We start from the raw sequence: 13,278 nt of genomic DNA, 5'->3' as shown, positions 1-13,278 counted from the left end.
GTCCTAGTGTATTAATCAGAGTTCTCCAGAGAAATAGAAACAATGTATGAGGAATTGTCTCACATGATTGTGGAGGCCGAGGAAGTCCTATGACCTGATGTTTGCATCCTGGAGGCCCAGGAAAGCCAGTGGGGTGATTCAGTTCAAGTCTGAAGGCCTGAGAACCAAGGGAGCTGATGATATAAATCCGGGTCTAAGGGCAGGAGAGTATGTGATGAGAGGTCTTAGCTCTAGTGAGACAGAAAAAAAAGAGGTAAGTTACTCTTCCTTCTGCCTTTTGTTCTATTCAGACTCTCAACAGATTGGAAAAGACCCACCCACACTGGGGAGGACAATCTACTTTATGGAGTCCAGCGATTCAAATGCTAATCTGACAGAGAACAAACTGAGGGCTGATGGGGGGAGTGGAAATGGGTGATGGGCATTGAGGAGGGCACTTGTTGGGATGAGGCACTGGGTGTGTTGTATGTAAGGGATCAATCATGGGGATCTACTCCCAAAACCAAGAGCACACTGTATCCTCTATATGTCAGCTAACTTGACATTAAATTACATACTAAAAAAAAGAGAGAAACAAATGCTAATCTCATCTGAAAATACCCCCGCAGAAATAACATTTGCCCAGAAATAACATTTAATCTGGGCACCCCATTGCCAGTCAAGGTGATACAAAATTAACCATCACAAGGTGGGTCACACATCATACATCACAAGGGTCATCACAAGTTGGTGTCAACTTGACACCCATACACGTATCCTTAAACCATACTTAATCTCAAATAAGACAATAACAAGGTCATAATTCCCACTAACATGATACAACTATCCTGGATAGAGCCAAAATGCGCTTACCCCTTCCCCAGAAGCGGTGTTAAAGTCTTTGAGTGATGATATTTGCTCGTCCCCTTGATACCCCATAACTTAAGTACTATAACTTAAAAGTAACAAAACTTAAATACTATGGTATAAAATCAATACATATCATGTTACATGATAAGAGAGTAAGAGAGGAAAGGAAACACACACACACACACACACACACACACACAAACACACACACAGGTATTCATAAGGAGGAAATACTCATGACGATTACAGTCCTTGTTTCTGTAACTGGTAGCATGGTTATAGTTGCTACCTTCTTTCACTGCCCAGTTTGTATTCTCTTTGCCTTTAGCAACCATCTCAGTTGTTTTTTACCTGGTGGGGTAATTCCAACCTTCATTTAAGCCTCTGGGCCATTAGTAGTCCTGCCTGGATTGGGTTGTTGTAGTTTTCCATTGACCTTAACCACAGAGCATAATACTAAGAGACTTAATAACAAGAGACACCCTTATATCTCTTGCACTTCAGTCTTCCTTGCCTCCACTCCTTGTGGAGTAGCAGTCCAATTTCCCTTGGCAGTCAGAATCAATCACCCCAGCCAAGACAGGAACCCTCTTCTTTGCCTGTTGATTCACAGGCATGAGGAGCCCAAAGTGGCTGAGTGACAGTCTTAACTTTCAGTTCAGTGGAATCATTATTGTGTCTCCTGGTAGAAGCATCCCTCCCTCTGAAACTAAGACTGCTAGGCCACCAGAGCATAAAGTTGTGGGAAGAGGAAGCCAAAAAAAATTGCTAGTGGATCACTAGGGGTAATAAGGAGTGGTGCCACTTCCATTTCCACCCCTTGATTCCTGGACCCATGAATCCTGGCTATGGGAGAAAGAGCACCATTTACTGGATGTTGATTTAGAGTATATACAGCTTTCTGGAAAAGTTTGCTCTAGCCCTGCAAGGTATTGCCACCTAGCTAGCACTGTAACTGAGTCTTCCAAAGGCCATTCCACTCTTCTATCAAACCAGTTGCTTCAGGAGGGTAGGGAACATGGTAAGACCAGTGAATTCTATGGGCATGGGCCCATTGACACACTTCTCCTCCTCCTCCTCCTCCTCCTCCACCTCCTCCTCCTCCTCCACCTCCTCCTCCTCCACCTCCTCCTTCTTCTTCTCCTCCTCCTCCTCCTCCTTCTTCTTCTTCTCCTCCTCCTCCTCCTTGTCCTCCTCCTCCTTGTCCTCCTCCTCCTCCTCCTTCTTCTCCTCCTCCTCCTCCTCCTTCTCCTCCTCCTCCTCCTTCTTCTTCTTCTCCTCCTCCTCGTCCTCCTTGTCCTCCTCCTCCTCCTCCTCCTCCTCCTCCTTCTTCTTCTTCTTTGACTCACTTCTTTTGCTGTGAAGTGAGTTCCTTTATCAGAAGCAACGTTGTGTGGAATGCCATGAGGGTGGATAAGTCACTCTGCAAGTCCACAGATGGTGGTTTTGACAGAAACATTGTGTGCAGGGAAGGCAAACCCATATCTTGAGTAAATTGTATTCCAATAAGGACAAAATACAGCCCTCTCCACAATGGAAGGGGTCCAATGTCATCAACATGCCACCAGGAGCTGGTTGATTACTCTGAATATCGGTGCCATTTCAAGGATTCAGTGTCGGTCTCTGTTGCTGGCAGATTGGACACTCAGTGGCTTCAGCCAGGGCAGCCCGGTGAGTTGAAGTCCCCGTCGCTGAGCCCATGCATCACCTCCATCCCTGCTACCATGGCCACTTTGTTCATGAGGCCATTGTGCAAACACAAGACTGGCTTGGGAAAGAGGCTGACTGGAATCCATAGGATGGGTCACCCTATCTGTTTGATTATAAAAATTATCTGCTAAAGTCGCTCTTTTGTGAGCATTCACATGGGACAAAGATGCCTTCGTGCTTTTTGCCCATTCAGAAATGTCTTTTCCCCAAGCTTCTTTGTCACCAGCTCTTCAATGATGCTCCTTCCAAATCCCTCACCATTCAGCCAAACCATTGGCCAGGGCCCACTGGCTGGTATATAATTGAATGTCTGGCTGTTTCTCCTTCCAAGAACAGTGAACAACAAGGTATACTGCCGGGATCTCTGCCTATTGGGAGGGTTCCCCTTCACCACTGTCCCAGAGGGTGTCCTGGACTGGAGCTGTTGTGCCACACCTGTCCACCTGTGGGTCATGCAGAACCACCTGTAAACCAGGCGCAAGTCTTCTCTTCCTCTGTCCACTGATCATAGGGAGCTCCTCATGAGGTCATAGGTGCAGGCTGGGAGGGAGAAAATCATGTAGCAGGTGTGGACTGTGGGCATTTGGGCCACGTTTTCACTTTTTAAAAAAAATTTTAAGTTTATTTATTTATTTTATTTAAGTAATCTCTACACCCAGTGTAAGGTTCAATCTCACGACCCTGAGATCAAGAGGCACATGCTCTTCCGACTCAGCCAGCCAGGTGCCCCTGGGCCATGTTTTTACTTCCTCATGCCTTCAGGACCTGCTCAAGCCTGGTTACATGGACACCATTTCCATTTGATGGTGTCCATGCCCAATTTTATGGCTTGGCGGACCAGATAACAGCCAACTTATGATGGGCAGCTCTAATTGCACGGTAACTTGGTGGCCTGTTGTCAGGTGTTCAGTCTCTACTAAGGCCCAGTAGCAGGCCAAGAGCTGTTTCTCCAAAGGAAAACAGATGGTGCACGGCCTTGCTCCAAAATCCTAAAGGTCTGTGCTGTGATTCACCTAGAGGTACCTGCCAAGGGCTCCAAACGGCATCCTCAGCTGCCACCGATACCTCAAGCACCATCAGATCAGCTGGATCACGTGGCAGAGTAGATTGCACAGCCACCTGGGCTGGTTGCAGAGACTTCTTTTGTTCTGGGCCGCCCTCAAAACTAGCAGCTTTTCAGGTCACTCAGTAAATGAGTCGTCGGAGTAATATACCCAATGGTGACTACGTTGCCTCCAAAATCCAAAGAGGCCCAGCAGGTGTTGTGGCTCTTTTTCTGGTATGAGAGGGGCCAGATGACTGCTTCAGATTATGTGTCTCCCTCTCTCTCTGCCCCTCCCCTGCTCGTGCTCTCTCTCTCTCTCTCTCTCTGTCTCTCAAAAATAAATTAACATAAAATTTTTTTTTTTTAAAGAGGGGCCAGATGCAATAATTTATTTGCTCAAGCAATGAAACCACATCTGGTACAGCAGCTGGAGTTGAAGTCACCACCTGGTTGAGTTTATGATAATGTACTGTCATTCTCTAAGATTCACCTGTCTTCTGCACAGGCCAGATAGGAAAGTTGAATGGGGATGTGGTGGGAATCACCACCCCCTCATCTTTCAAGTCCTTGATGGTAGCACTAAATTCTGCAATCCCTCCATGAATGTGGTATTGCTTTCAGTTTACTATTCTCCTAGGTAGAAGCAGTTTTAGTGGCTTCGACTTGACCCTCATCCCAAGGTCACAGGAGCCATGTGTAGTGGCAAAGAATGTCGATTTCAATTATGCATTCTGGAACTGGGGACATAACCGCAGGATGGGCTTGAGAGCCCACTGGGCCCACTGTGAATCATACCTAAGTTAAAACTCCGTGGATCACCTGACCTCCATCACCTCCTACTGTGACCAGTCGGCCAGAGTGATGTTTTGGGTCTCCTGGAATTAGCATCAGTTCAGAGCCAGTGTCCAGTAGTCCCTGAAAAGATTAACTACTTCTCAATCTACTCTTACCTTAGTAAAAGGCCATAGGTCCTTTGGGGAAGGCTGGGAGAAAAAAAGACTAGGAGTTATAAATTTTCAGCAGGGTGCCAGGGACCCTCCTCAAGGGAAACTGGCCTCCCCTTCTTTCAAGCAGTTCCGGGTCTGTAAACTGGTTCAAGTATAGAAATTAAGTGAGGGGCCATGACTTTCTGCTTTTAATGATTCAGGCTAGACTGGTGTTCACTTGACCTAGATGTTTTTCCTTATACAGATTAATTTAGTAGGCTTCCTATTCCACTTCTAGTCACATCATGCTCAATTAGCCCTTACGCTAGGGTCTGCAGGAGTCGGGCTATTCTGATTCCTGGTTTGCATCTGCCATCCATTAGAGAAAATGTAGTCACCCCCTGCCTTTGGTGATTAAGTGCCACCCGTTGATCCCTGCCACAGAGGGGCCTGATTACTCCCACTGCATTTGGGTTTCCCAATTCAGTGACTGCAGCTCCCTCTATGAGGTCTGACCAACAGAGGAGAGCAATCAAGGAGCTCTGCAAGGATGCTAATGCACCCTTCACAAATGCAGTCTTCACAGTATTTTTTTAAACTTTTTTTAATGTTTATTTATTTTTGAGAGGGAGAAACAGAGTGTGAGCGGGTGAGAGGCAGAGAGAGAGAGTGAGACACAGAATCCGAAGCAGGCTCCAGGCTCCGAGCTGTCAGCACAGAGCCCGACCCGGGACTCAAACTCACAAACTGTGAGATCTTGACCTGAGTGAAGTCGGGAACTTTGCCAATTGAGCCACCCAGGTGCCCCATAGTCCTCCTCACAGTATTGGGGAAAGACCCTACCAGGGGGAGTGAGCAAATCCGCTCTAACATTTCAACCCACCTGAGCCTTTTGATCCCTTCCTCTATACTAAAACGCGGTAGGTCCAGCATTTCTAATCTCTTCATGGTGAGCCGCCTTTAGGTCCATGTTGCAGCCAAACAAACAAACAAACCTTTAGAGACCTTTCTAATTCCTGGAGATGCAATATTAAATGACGGATGTCTGCTTAGCGAGCCCACGTCAATAAATTTGGCCCAATCCAACTTTATGTCCCTTCCACCATTGTCCCACACCCTCAGTATCTATTCCCACACATGCTCCCCAGATTTCTGTCTGTATAAATTAGAAAAGTCAAGTCATTCTTTTGGAGTGGAACATACCTCCTCATGTGTCACGCTTTGTAACTCGCCTGTAGGGGCCTGCTGGGACTTGAGTCTACTTATAGGTCTAGAAGCAAAAAGGGGTGGTGGGGGTAGGTCCTGAAGAGAATCAGCATTATCTTGCATGGCAACTGCCTCGGGGAGGCCATTATGGTTTCCTTGGGCAATGTGTGGTTAATCCCCTCCGAGGCGGGTGGAGAGGCCCATACCACTGTGAGCTAGGAGGCTGCTGCCACTGGGGGTAAATAGGCCACTTCTTCTGGGGGTGGGGAGGCCATTTCCACTGGTAAAGAAGACTCATCAGAATTTAAGGGCTCAATGGGGCACCTGGGTGGCTCAGTTGGTTAAGCGTCCGACTTCGGCTCAGGTCATGATCTCGCAGTCCGTGGGTTTGAGCCCCTCATCAGGCTCCGTGCTGACAGCTCAGGGCCTGGAGCCTGCTTCGGATTCTGTCTCCCTCTCTCTCTGCCCCTCCCCCGCTCACACTCTGTCATTCTCTCCCAAAAATAAATAAATAAATAAATAAATAAATAAACATTTTATTTATTTTTTTCAACGTTTATTTTATTTTTGGGACAGAGAGAGACAGAGCATGAAAGGGGGAGGGGCAGAGAGAGAGGGAGACACAGAATCGGAAACAGGCTCCAGGCTCTGAGCCGTCAGCCCAGAGCCTGACGCGGGGCTCGAACTCACGGACCGCGAGATCGTGACCTGGCTGAAGTCAGACGCTTAACCGACTGCGCCACCCAGGCGCCCCGAAATAAACATTTTAAAAAAAGAATTTAGGGGCTCAATGCCCCCAGCCTCAGCAGTGTCTTCCCACATGTAGTCTCCGTCTCAACTTAGAGGATCCCATTGTTTCCCAATCAATGGCCTCAGTTTCACAGCGGGCACACTTCAAGTCTGGGAGTTCAACTTGCATTATAGTTCAGTTAGTTGCACTTAGGTTCTGCATTTGAATTTTCAGCAGTTTTGGCTCTGTGGCTAAAGAACGTTAGGATTTCTTAAAGGGCACACATAGAAGCCCCTAGGCCGGTGATGTGGTGTTTGAGCTGGGAATTCAAATCTCTGAGCTCATCCTTCCATTTAACCACGTTCCCAAACCACATTAGGAGCTACCAACCAATGTCATTATATTTGTGAGTTTTCCAAAGAGGTTCAAAAGTATCATAGAAGAGTCACCCAGCTCCTTGTTTCTTATAAGTAGTTGATTAGGAGTAGCCAGTGCATATATTTTGCATATCTCTATCAGCTTATGTCACAGGCTACCAGTGTTCTCTTTGCTACCAGAAACAGTCATGAGCATCTTTAAATCTAATCAGATTGGAGCCAATTCCAGAAACCTCAGAACCAATTCCGAGAACCCATCCTTAAAATTCTGTTCCTCTAGAACCACTCCTGGTACCAAATCTGTATTAGTCAGGGTTTTCCAGAGAAGCCAAACCAACAGATAATTCATTCATTCAGATTAGATGATAGATAGATAGATAGATAGATAGATAGGATAGATGAGAATGGAAGCTGAGTGGTCCCATGACCTGCTGCCTGCAAGCTGAGCGGGAGACCCGGCAAAGCTGATGGTGTAATTCAGCCTGAGTCTGAAGGTCTGAGAACCAAGGGAGCTGGTAGCAGTGTAAATGCCAGTCCCAGGGGGCAGGACAAGGTGAGATGTGATGTCACAGCTCAACAGTGAGGCAGAGGAAAGGCCTGGGGGAGAGACCAAATTCCTCCTTCATTCCTCCACTTTTTGTTTCATTCAGGCTCTCAATGGATTGGACGATGCCTGCTCAACATTGGGGGTCTACTTTACTGAGTCCACAGATTCAAACGCTCATCCCAGCCGAAGTACCCTTGCAGACACACCCAGAAATAACGTTCTGTCAGGGTACCCTATGCCCAGGCAAGCTGATACATAGAATTAGCCATCGAACCCAGTGAATGAGCCGCTTTTAGGAGCATGACCTCAGCATGCACATAGTCACCACTCTTTGACACAGGTGACTGCCCAGGGGGACTGTGTATTGCACAGAGTATCTGCCTTTCTCTTTATAGAATGGGGGCCAAAAACGTAAGTGACAAAGAAACCATCGATAACCGACTATGTCAAAATTTAAAAGTTTTGTTCTGCAAACAGTACCAATCAAGAAAGTGAGAAGACAACCCATAAAATGGGCGACTGTATTTTAAAGTCATGTGTTTGATAAGGGACTTCTATCCAGAACGTATCAATAGCTCTCGCAAGCGAGGAATGCCGTTATTCTTAGAAACGGGAAAGTTTGAGAGTGGCAGACACTTTGTAAAACGATCCAACTTCCCTCAGCTTGCCACCCTCCACCCGCCATGTATCGATGGGGCAATTGAGACGCACCGAGGGACCACAGGGATACCGGCAGATTCTTTCCCTCAGTGCACACTTCTCCAAGTCCTAACCATGGTGGCCAGCGTCCCCACAAAGCTAAGGCAGCCACGTCTTGACCGCATTACCCGCGCCACATTTGCCCCTTTTTCTGTCCCCCTTTGTCTGGCGTCACTCCACCTTCGGCCAACCCCACGCTCCTACTCTAACCCTCCGTCCAGAATAGGAGGGGCCTGTTTGCACAGGCGCGCGAGGGAGACTGAGTTGCGTCGCGTACTAGGGGCGGGGCTTCGTCAGGGAGCCCTGGCTCTCCAGCGCTGCCGACGGGGTCTCCCTGGCGGCCCGTGGGCAGCCGGGCCAGCTTGGCGGGAACCAATCACATGCCGGAAACCTCACCAGAGGTCTGTCTGCGCAGGCGCCCTGGGCCTCCCCAGCAGCCTTGCGCACGGAGGGGCGGAGCTTCGTGAAGCAGTCTCAGCGCCTCAGCGGTCGGCGGGGCGCGCGGTATGGCGGCGGCCTCTGAGCGGGTGGGTGTGGGGGCCCTGCAGGCCCCGGGCGACGGTGCGGGCGGCGCGGACGGCGCGGACGGCGCGCAGATCCTGGACGACGGCGCCGGTGGTGCGACGGGTAGTGCTGGCTCGTCCAGTGGCCCCGAAAATCCCGGAGGCCGGGACGGCACCGCGACGTCGGGCACCGTGGCTGGGGAAGCTCCCCAGGTCGAGGGGGCATCGCCCGCCCCAAGGCAGGGGGGAGAGGCTTCGGCCTCGGCCTCGGCCTCCGGGGATGCCTCAGAAAAGCAAGTGTTGGAATTGTATCCTTTCCAAGGAGCTCCCGAGGTCGGGGGGCAGTGGGGAATGGCCGGGAGGGGAGGCAGGTGGGGGCCCCGGTGGATGGGCGGGAGAGGTTTCGGGGACTTGCGGGGGCACAGAAGGGAAGTGGGGGGGGGTGGTGGGGCCGAGGGAGGCTGGAGGAAGCAGCTGGGGGTGCCGTGATGCACGTTTCCTGAAGGGGCGGCCGAGGTGGTCTTGGGTGGCCCTAAGGGCGGTCTGGGGGAAGGCGGGCCTCCGATGGGCAAGGAAGCCTCCTCCATGAGGTCCACCCAGATATGCCTTAACCGAATGTCCACCAGTGCCCTCACGGTGCCTTTCCTGTGTTACGTGGATGCGGAGCTGACCCACCAGTACCTGACCTCGAGTGCCGAATGCTACCACGAAGCGGTTCACACGGAGCTCACGGTGATTGGCAGTGACTTGTTTATGTAAGTTCTAGAAGGGGCTGGCGGGAGGCAGTGGGGAGCTGAGGTAACCTCTGCCCGACGGACACTTCGGTTGGAGATGTGCACACACCAAGGGCTTGGTCTAAGGAGGCACATGGGGCCCCGGGTCTGTGGCAGCCTCAGGGGTTGCTCTAAGGGAGACACGGAGGAGTAACCTTGAGGGGGGAGATTGGAGTGAGGAGGGCCAGGAGTTCTCAAATCTAAAGTGATTTCCTTTTCCCCTTACTTTTAGCCGACTAACTGCTGAAGACCCTGTCCTCCTGCAGATTTCCACCGCCTCCTTGCTCAACCAGCTTTCCATGGTGGTGCAGACCATGCAGCACTTGGTGCCCGCGATTTTTTCTAGGCCTCGGCCTGGAAAAGGGGGCTGAGTCCATGACAGTATCCAGTGGAAGGCCATGTGCCCTTCCCCAGGGGCATGACCTTTGCAGTAGTTGCCACTTTATTTCTGGGGCTTGGTTATTTGCCTGTACTGGCCCTTGGGTGCTCTGTGCCCACTTGTTTTGGTTGCTGCTTAAAGAATACAGATAATAAAACTGAGTTAACGTTCCGTATCTGAGTTTCTTTTCAGCACCCAGATTTTCTTCCATGTGTCCTCAGGTTGGAGGGGAGGTTCTGGTTCTAGTACTCTAGTACAAGGCGATCGAATACAATTGACGAAATGAAAGGAAATTAAGATTGCTTGGGTCCTGTCATTCAACATTGACTACTGTCAGGATTTCAGAATACTCTCGTAGCTGTAGGGTTGTAGGAATACGTTAAATGTATGACAATCATAGCAAGGAGTAAGCTTTTTCAAGTTTAGCATCAGTTTTTAATTCCTGAAACATTTTTGGGCTTACCCTCTGTCTAAAACTTCTTCAAAAATATCTTATTGCATGGATACGTACAAGACGTATTATGATGCATTTGTTCAGCACTTCAGTTCTTCGCAACTTTTTTCCTATTACACATAATGTTTCGGTGGGATTCTTGTGTATAAGTCTCTGCGTGAGTGGCTGTTTTCTTAAGATGGATTCCAAGAGGCAGATCTAGCATACAGAGTGGCTCTCCAGAAAATGTGCCAGAATTCTGGCACCAGCAGAATGGTGGTTTCCCCACATCCCTGTCGTGGCTGGATCTGTTTTCTGCCACAAGAAGAAACTCAGTTTGGGTGCAGCCACTCTGGAAAACAGTGTGGAGGTTCCTCAGAAAATTAAAAATAGACCTACCCTATGACCCAGCAGTAGCACTGCTAAGAATTTACCCAAGGGATAGGGGAGTACTGATGCATAGGGGCCCTTGTACCCCAATGTTTATGGCAGCACTCTCAACAATAGCCAAATTATGGAAAGAGCCTAAATGTCCACCAACGGATGAATGGATAAAGAAATTGTGGTTTGTATACACAATGGAGTACTACGTGGCAATGAGAAAGAATGAAATATGGCCCTTTGTAGCAACGTGGATGGGACTGGAGAGTGTGATGCTAAGTGAAATAAGCCATACAGAGAAAGACAGTTACCATATGGTTTCACAATTATGTGGATCCTGAGAAACTTAACAGGAACCCATGGGGGAGGGAAAGGAAAAAAAAAAAAGAGGTTAGAGTGGGAGAGAGCCAAAGCATAAGAGACTGTTAAAAACTGAGAACAAACTGAGGGTTGATGGGGGGTGGGAGGGAGGGGAGGGTGGGTGATGGGTATTGAGGAGGGCACCTTTTGGGATGAGCACTGGGTGTTGTATGGAAACCAATTTGACAATAAATTTCATATATTAAAAAAACCAAAGTAAATAAATAAATAAATAAATAAATAAATAAAACTCAATTTGCATGAGCAAAGAACTTAGAAACACTAGAATAAGGACGTTGTGCTTTCCTGGCCTTGTTTCCAATCAGAGAAGACAAGTTCTGGGACGATTGGTCGGTCGGGGTGAGTGAGGCAGAGAGAGAGGCAGTGTAGCATAGTTTGGGGGAAATATTTTTTGTCACGTAAACTGCTCACCTGTTAGCATCGGTGCTGCGACACAACAGTTCCCAGCAAGTACACCGAGCTGCGTGGAGGTTGCAGGACAAGGCGAGGCTCACGTGGCCGGGTGGCGGGCTACTGTTTCTTCCACTCGTTTTTGTCGTAGTCCCGCTTGACTGAGAAGCCCTGGATTGGGCTGGCCTTCCAAGTCGAGCATCCTCTCGGTCTGCTTGGCCACCCACTCCTCTTCAGAGGCTGCGGGATGGGGCCGTACACGCAGTGCTTCTCCCAGATCAGAACGAGAGCAGTGGCTGATGGGAGAACATGGTGGTGCCTACAACCATCTTCTGCTTGTTTGTGCTCCTGTTCGTTTCAGCCAAGCTCTCGTTGAAGTGAATGTGGCACGATTCAGCTTTTTCATCAGTGGAGAGGATGCTGCAGGAAGGCCTCTTCTCTTTCAAGGCCTTCTGGCTGGCGGACGTTGTCGATGTGGGCCACAGCAGGCAGGGGATAGTCACGCCATTCGACATAACTCGAGAGAGCGTAGTTTTCACTCTTCATGATGCTTCCACGTGCTCCAACACTGAGGTGGAAATTCCTCACTTGCCAATTAGGCGAACCACTCTGGTAGCCAGAATTCTGCCACTAGTGCCTGCTGCGATTGTGGTGAGCACCCTGGGAAAATAGAATGAAATCAAAATCTTCTGTGTGCAGGCGCTATGCTATGCTCCCGACCCACATCGTCATGTGTAATTCTCAGGACAGCCTGGTGAGCTGGGTACTGTCGTCTCTACACCGGTTCTAGGCGAAGAATGGAGGCTGACAGAGGCCGGGTCTGTTTGATTCAAGCACCTACTGTCTTAGCCACACTATCCCTCCAACCTCAGCACGGTTGAGTGGAGCCACCAGGAGACTGGGAGAGTGTTTTTCCTTCTTACGGCCCCAGGGAACATCCATGTGACTAATGAAAAATGCAGAAATGGGCAAATGCAGGCAAAGTAGGTAAGAATTGAGGAGAACATGGGGCGCCTGGGTGACTCAGTCTGTTAAGCGGCTGACTTTGGCTCAGGTCACGATCTCACAGTTAGTGAGTTGCAGCGCCTTGTCGGGCTCTGTGCTGACAGCTCAGAGGCTGGAGCCTGCTTCAGATTCTATGTCTCCCTCTGCCTCTCTGCCCCTCCCCTGCTCACGCTCTGTCTCTCTGTCTCTCTCTCTCAAAAATAAACAAGCATTTAAAAAAAAATTAGAAAGAATTGAGGAGAACATAAGGTTGATAAGAATCCCAATCCTGGCTTTGCAGTGGCTTCTCTATGCTCCCAGGTCCTTTTGTACCTTGAAATCTTCATTTGGCCCTCTTTGAAATGGAGGGCACAATGGGGGTACCTGTTTCCCTCTTCCCCCTGCCCTCTTCCCTCGACTATGAAGAGGGCTCTTCTCAGGCATTTTTCCTAGCTGAGAAAAAAAAAATAGAGCCAAATCATCTGCCAACCCAGAAGAAGTCTCCACAATTGTGGAAGCAAAACAGTTTTCTCACTGAGTAGGCATTGCACCAGAATGTGATGCGCATCACAGGCAATCTGCTAAGAGATTCCAAAGACAGGGAGCTTTCACCCTTTTGTATAGGTAAGCGGGTGGAGCTCATCACGTGTTCTCAACATCCACCATAAGTAGACCTCAAGTAAGAGGACGTGACGCCACCAGGCCCCGCGCATAGTCCATCCTGAATTTCCCTGGGAACTGGGGTGGCCGTGTGTATTAGGTCGTGGCTGTTTCAGACGGTGCGTTTGTGTTCCCTCCCCCACATTAATATGCTGAAGCCCTAAACCCCAGTGTGGCTGTACTCGGAGATGGGACCTTTGAGGAAGTGAGTTTAAATGAGGTCATAAGAATGGGGCTCTGGTCCAATAAGAGTGGTGTCCTTATAAGAGAGACACCAGAGAGCACCCCCGTCTTCCTCTTCCTCC

General features: G+C 49.2%; 1 protein-coding gene and 1 pseudogene across 1 annotated transcript; one reads left to right on the top strand and one right to left on the bottom strand.

Moving 5' to 3' along the window:
• The first annotated feature begins 8,595 nt into the window (after positions 1–8,595).
• LOC124527607 (cancer/testis antigen 2-like) lies at positions 8,596–9,739 on the top strand. The gene is made up of 3 exons (XM_047100704.1): positions 8,596–8,900; positions 9,219–9,347; positions 9,598–9,739. Exons 1-3 carry the CDS (start codon positions 8,596–8,598, stop codon positions 9,734–9,736), a joined length of 573 nt encoding a protein of 190 aa, XP_046956660.1. The 3' UTR covers positions 9,737–9,739.
• A 1,710-nt stretch (positions 9,740–11,449) lies between these two features.
• Positions 11,450–12,061, bottom strand: LOC124527606 (cytochrome c oxidase subunit 4 isoform 1, mitochondrial-like; annotated as a pseudogene).
• Between the last annotated feature and the right edge of the window lie 1,217 nt (positions 12,062–13,278).

The sequence above is a fragment of the Lynx rufus genome, unplaced genomic scaffold, assembly GCF_022079265.1.
Source record: "Lynx rufus isolate CCGP_SWC_20201006 ecotype Redwood Valley unplaced genomic scaffold, mLynRuf1.p SCAF_52, whole genome shotgun sequence".
NCBI lineage: Eukaryota > Metazoa > Chordata > Mammalia > Carnivora > Felidae > Lynx > Lynx rufus.
The sequence above is the reverse complement of the archived record's forward strand: the minus strand, read 5'-3'. Positions and strand labels throughout refer to the sequence as shown.

What these genes read in the sequence shown, in the direction of transcription:
- LOC124527607 (XM_047100704.1), top strand. Translation starts at nt 8,596, where the DNA reads ATGGCGGCGGCCTCTGAGCGGGTGGGTGTGGGGGCCCTGCAGGCCCCG. An exon ending in GAAAAGCAAGTGTTGGAATT is followed by an intron (nt 8,901 to 9,218) that starts GTATCCTTTCCA and finishes AATGTCCACCAG; the next exon opens with TGCCCTCACGGTGCCTTTCC. An exon ending in ATTGGCAGTGACTTGTTTAT is followed by an intron (nt 9,348 to 9,597) that starts GTAAGTTCTAGA and finishes CCTTACTTTTAG; the next exon opens with CCGACTAACTGCTGAAGACC.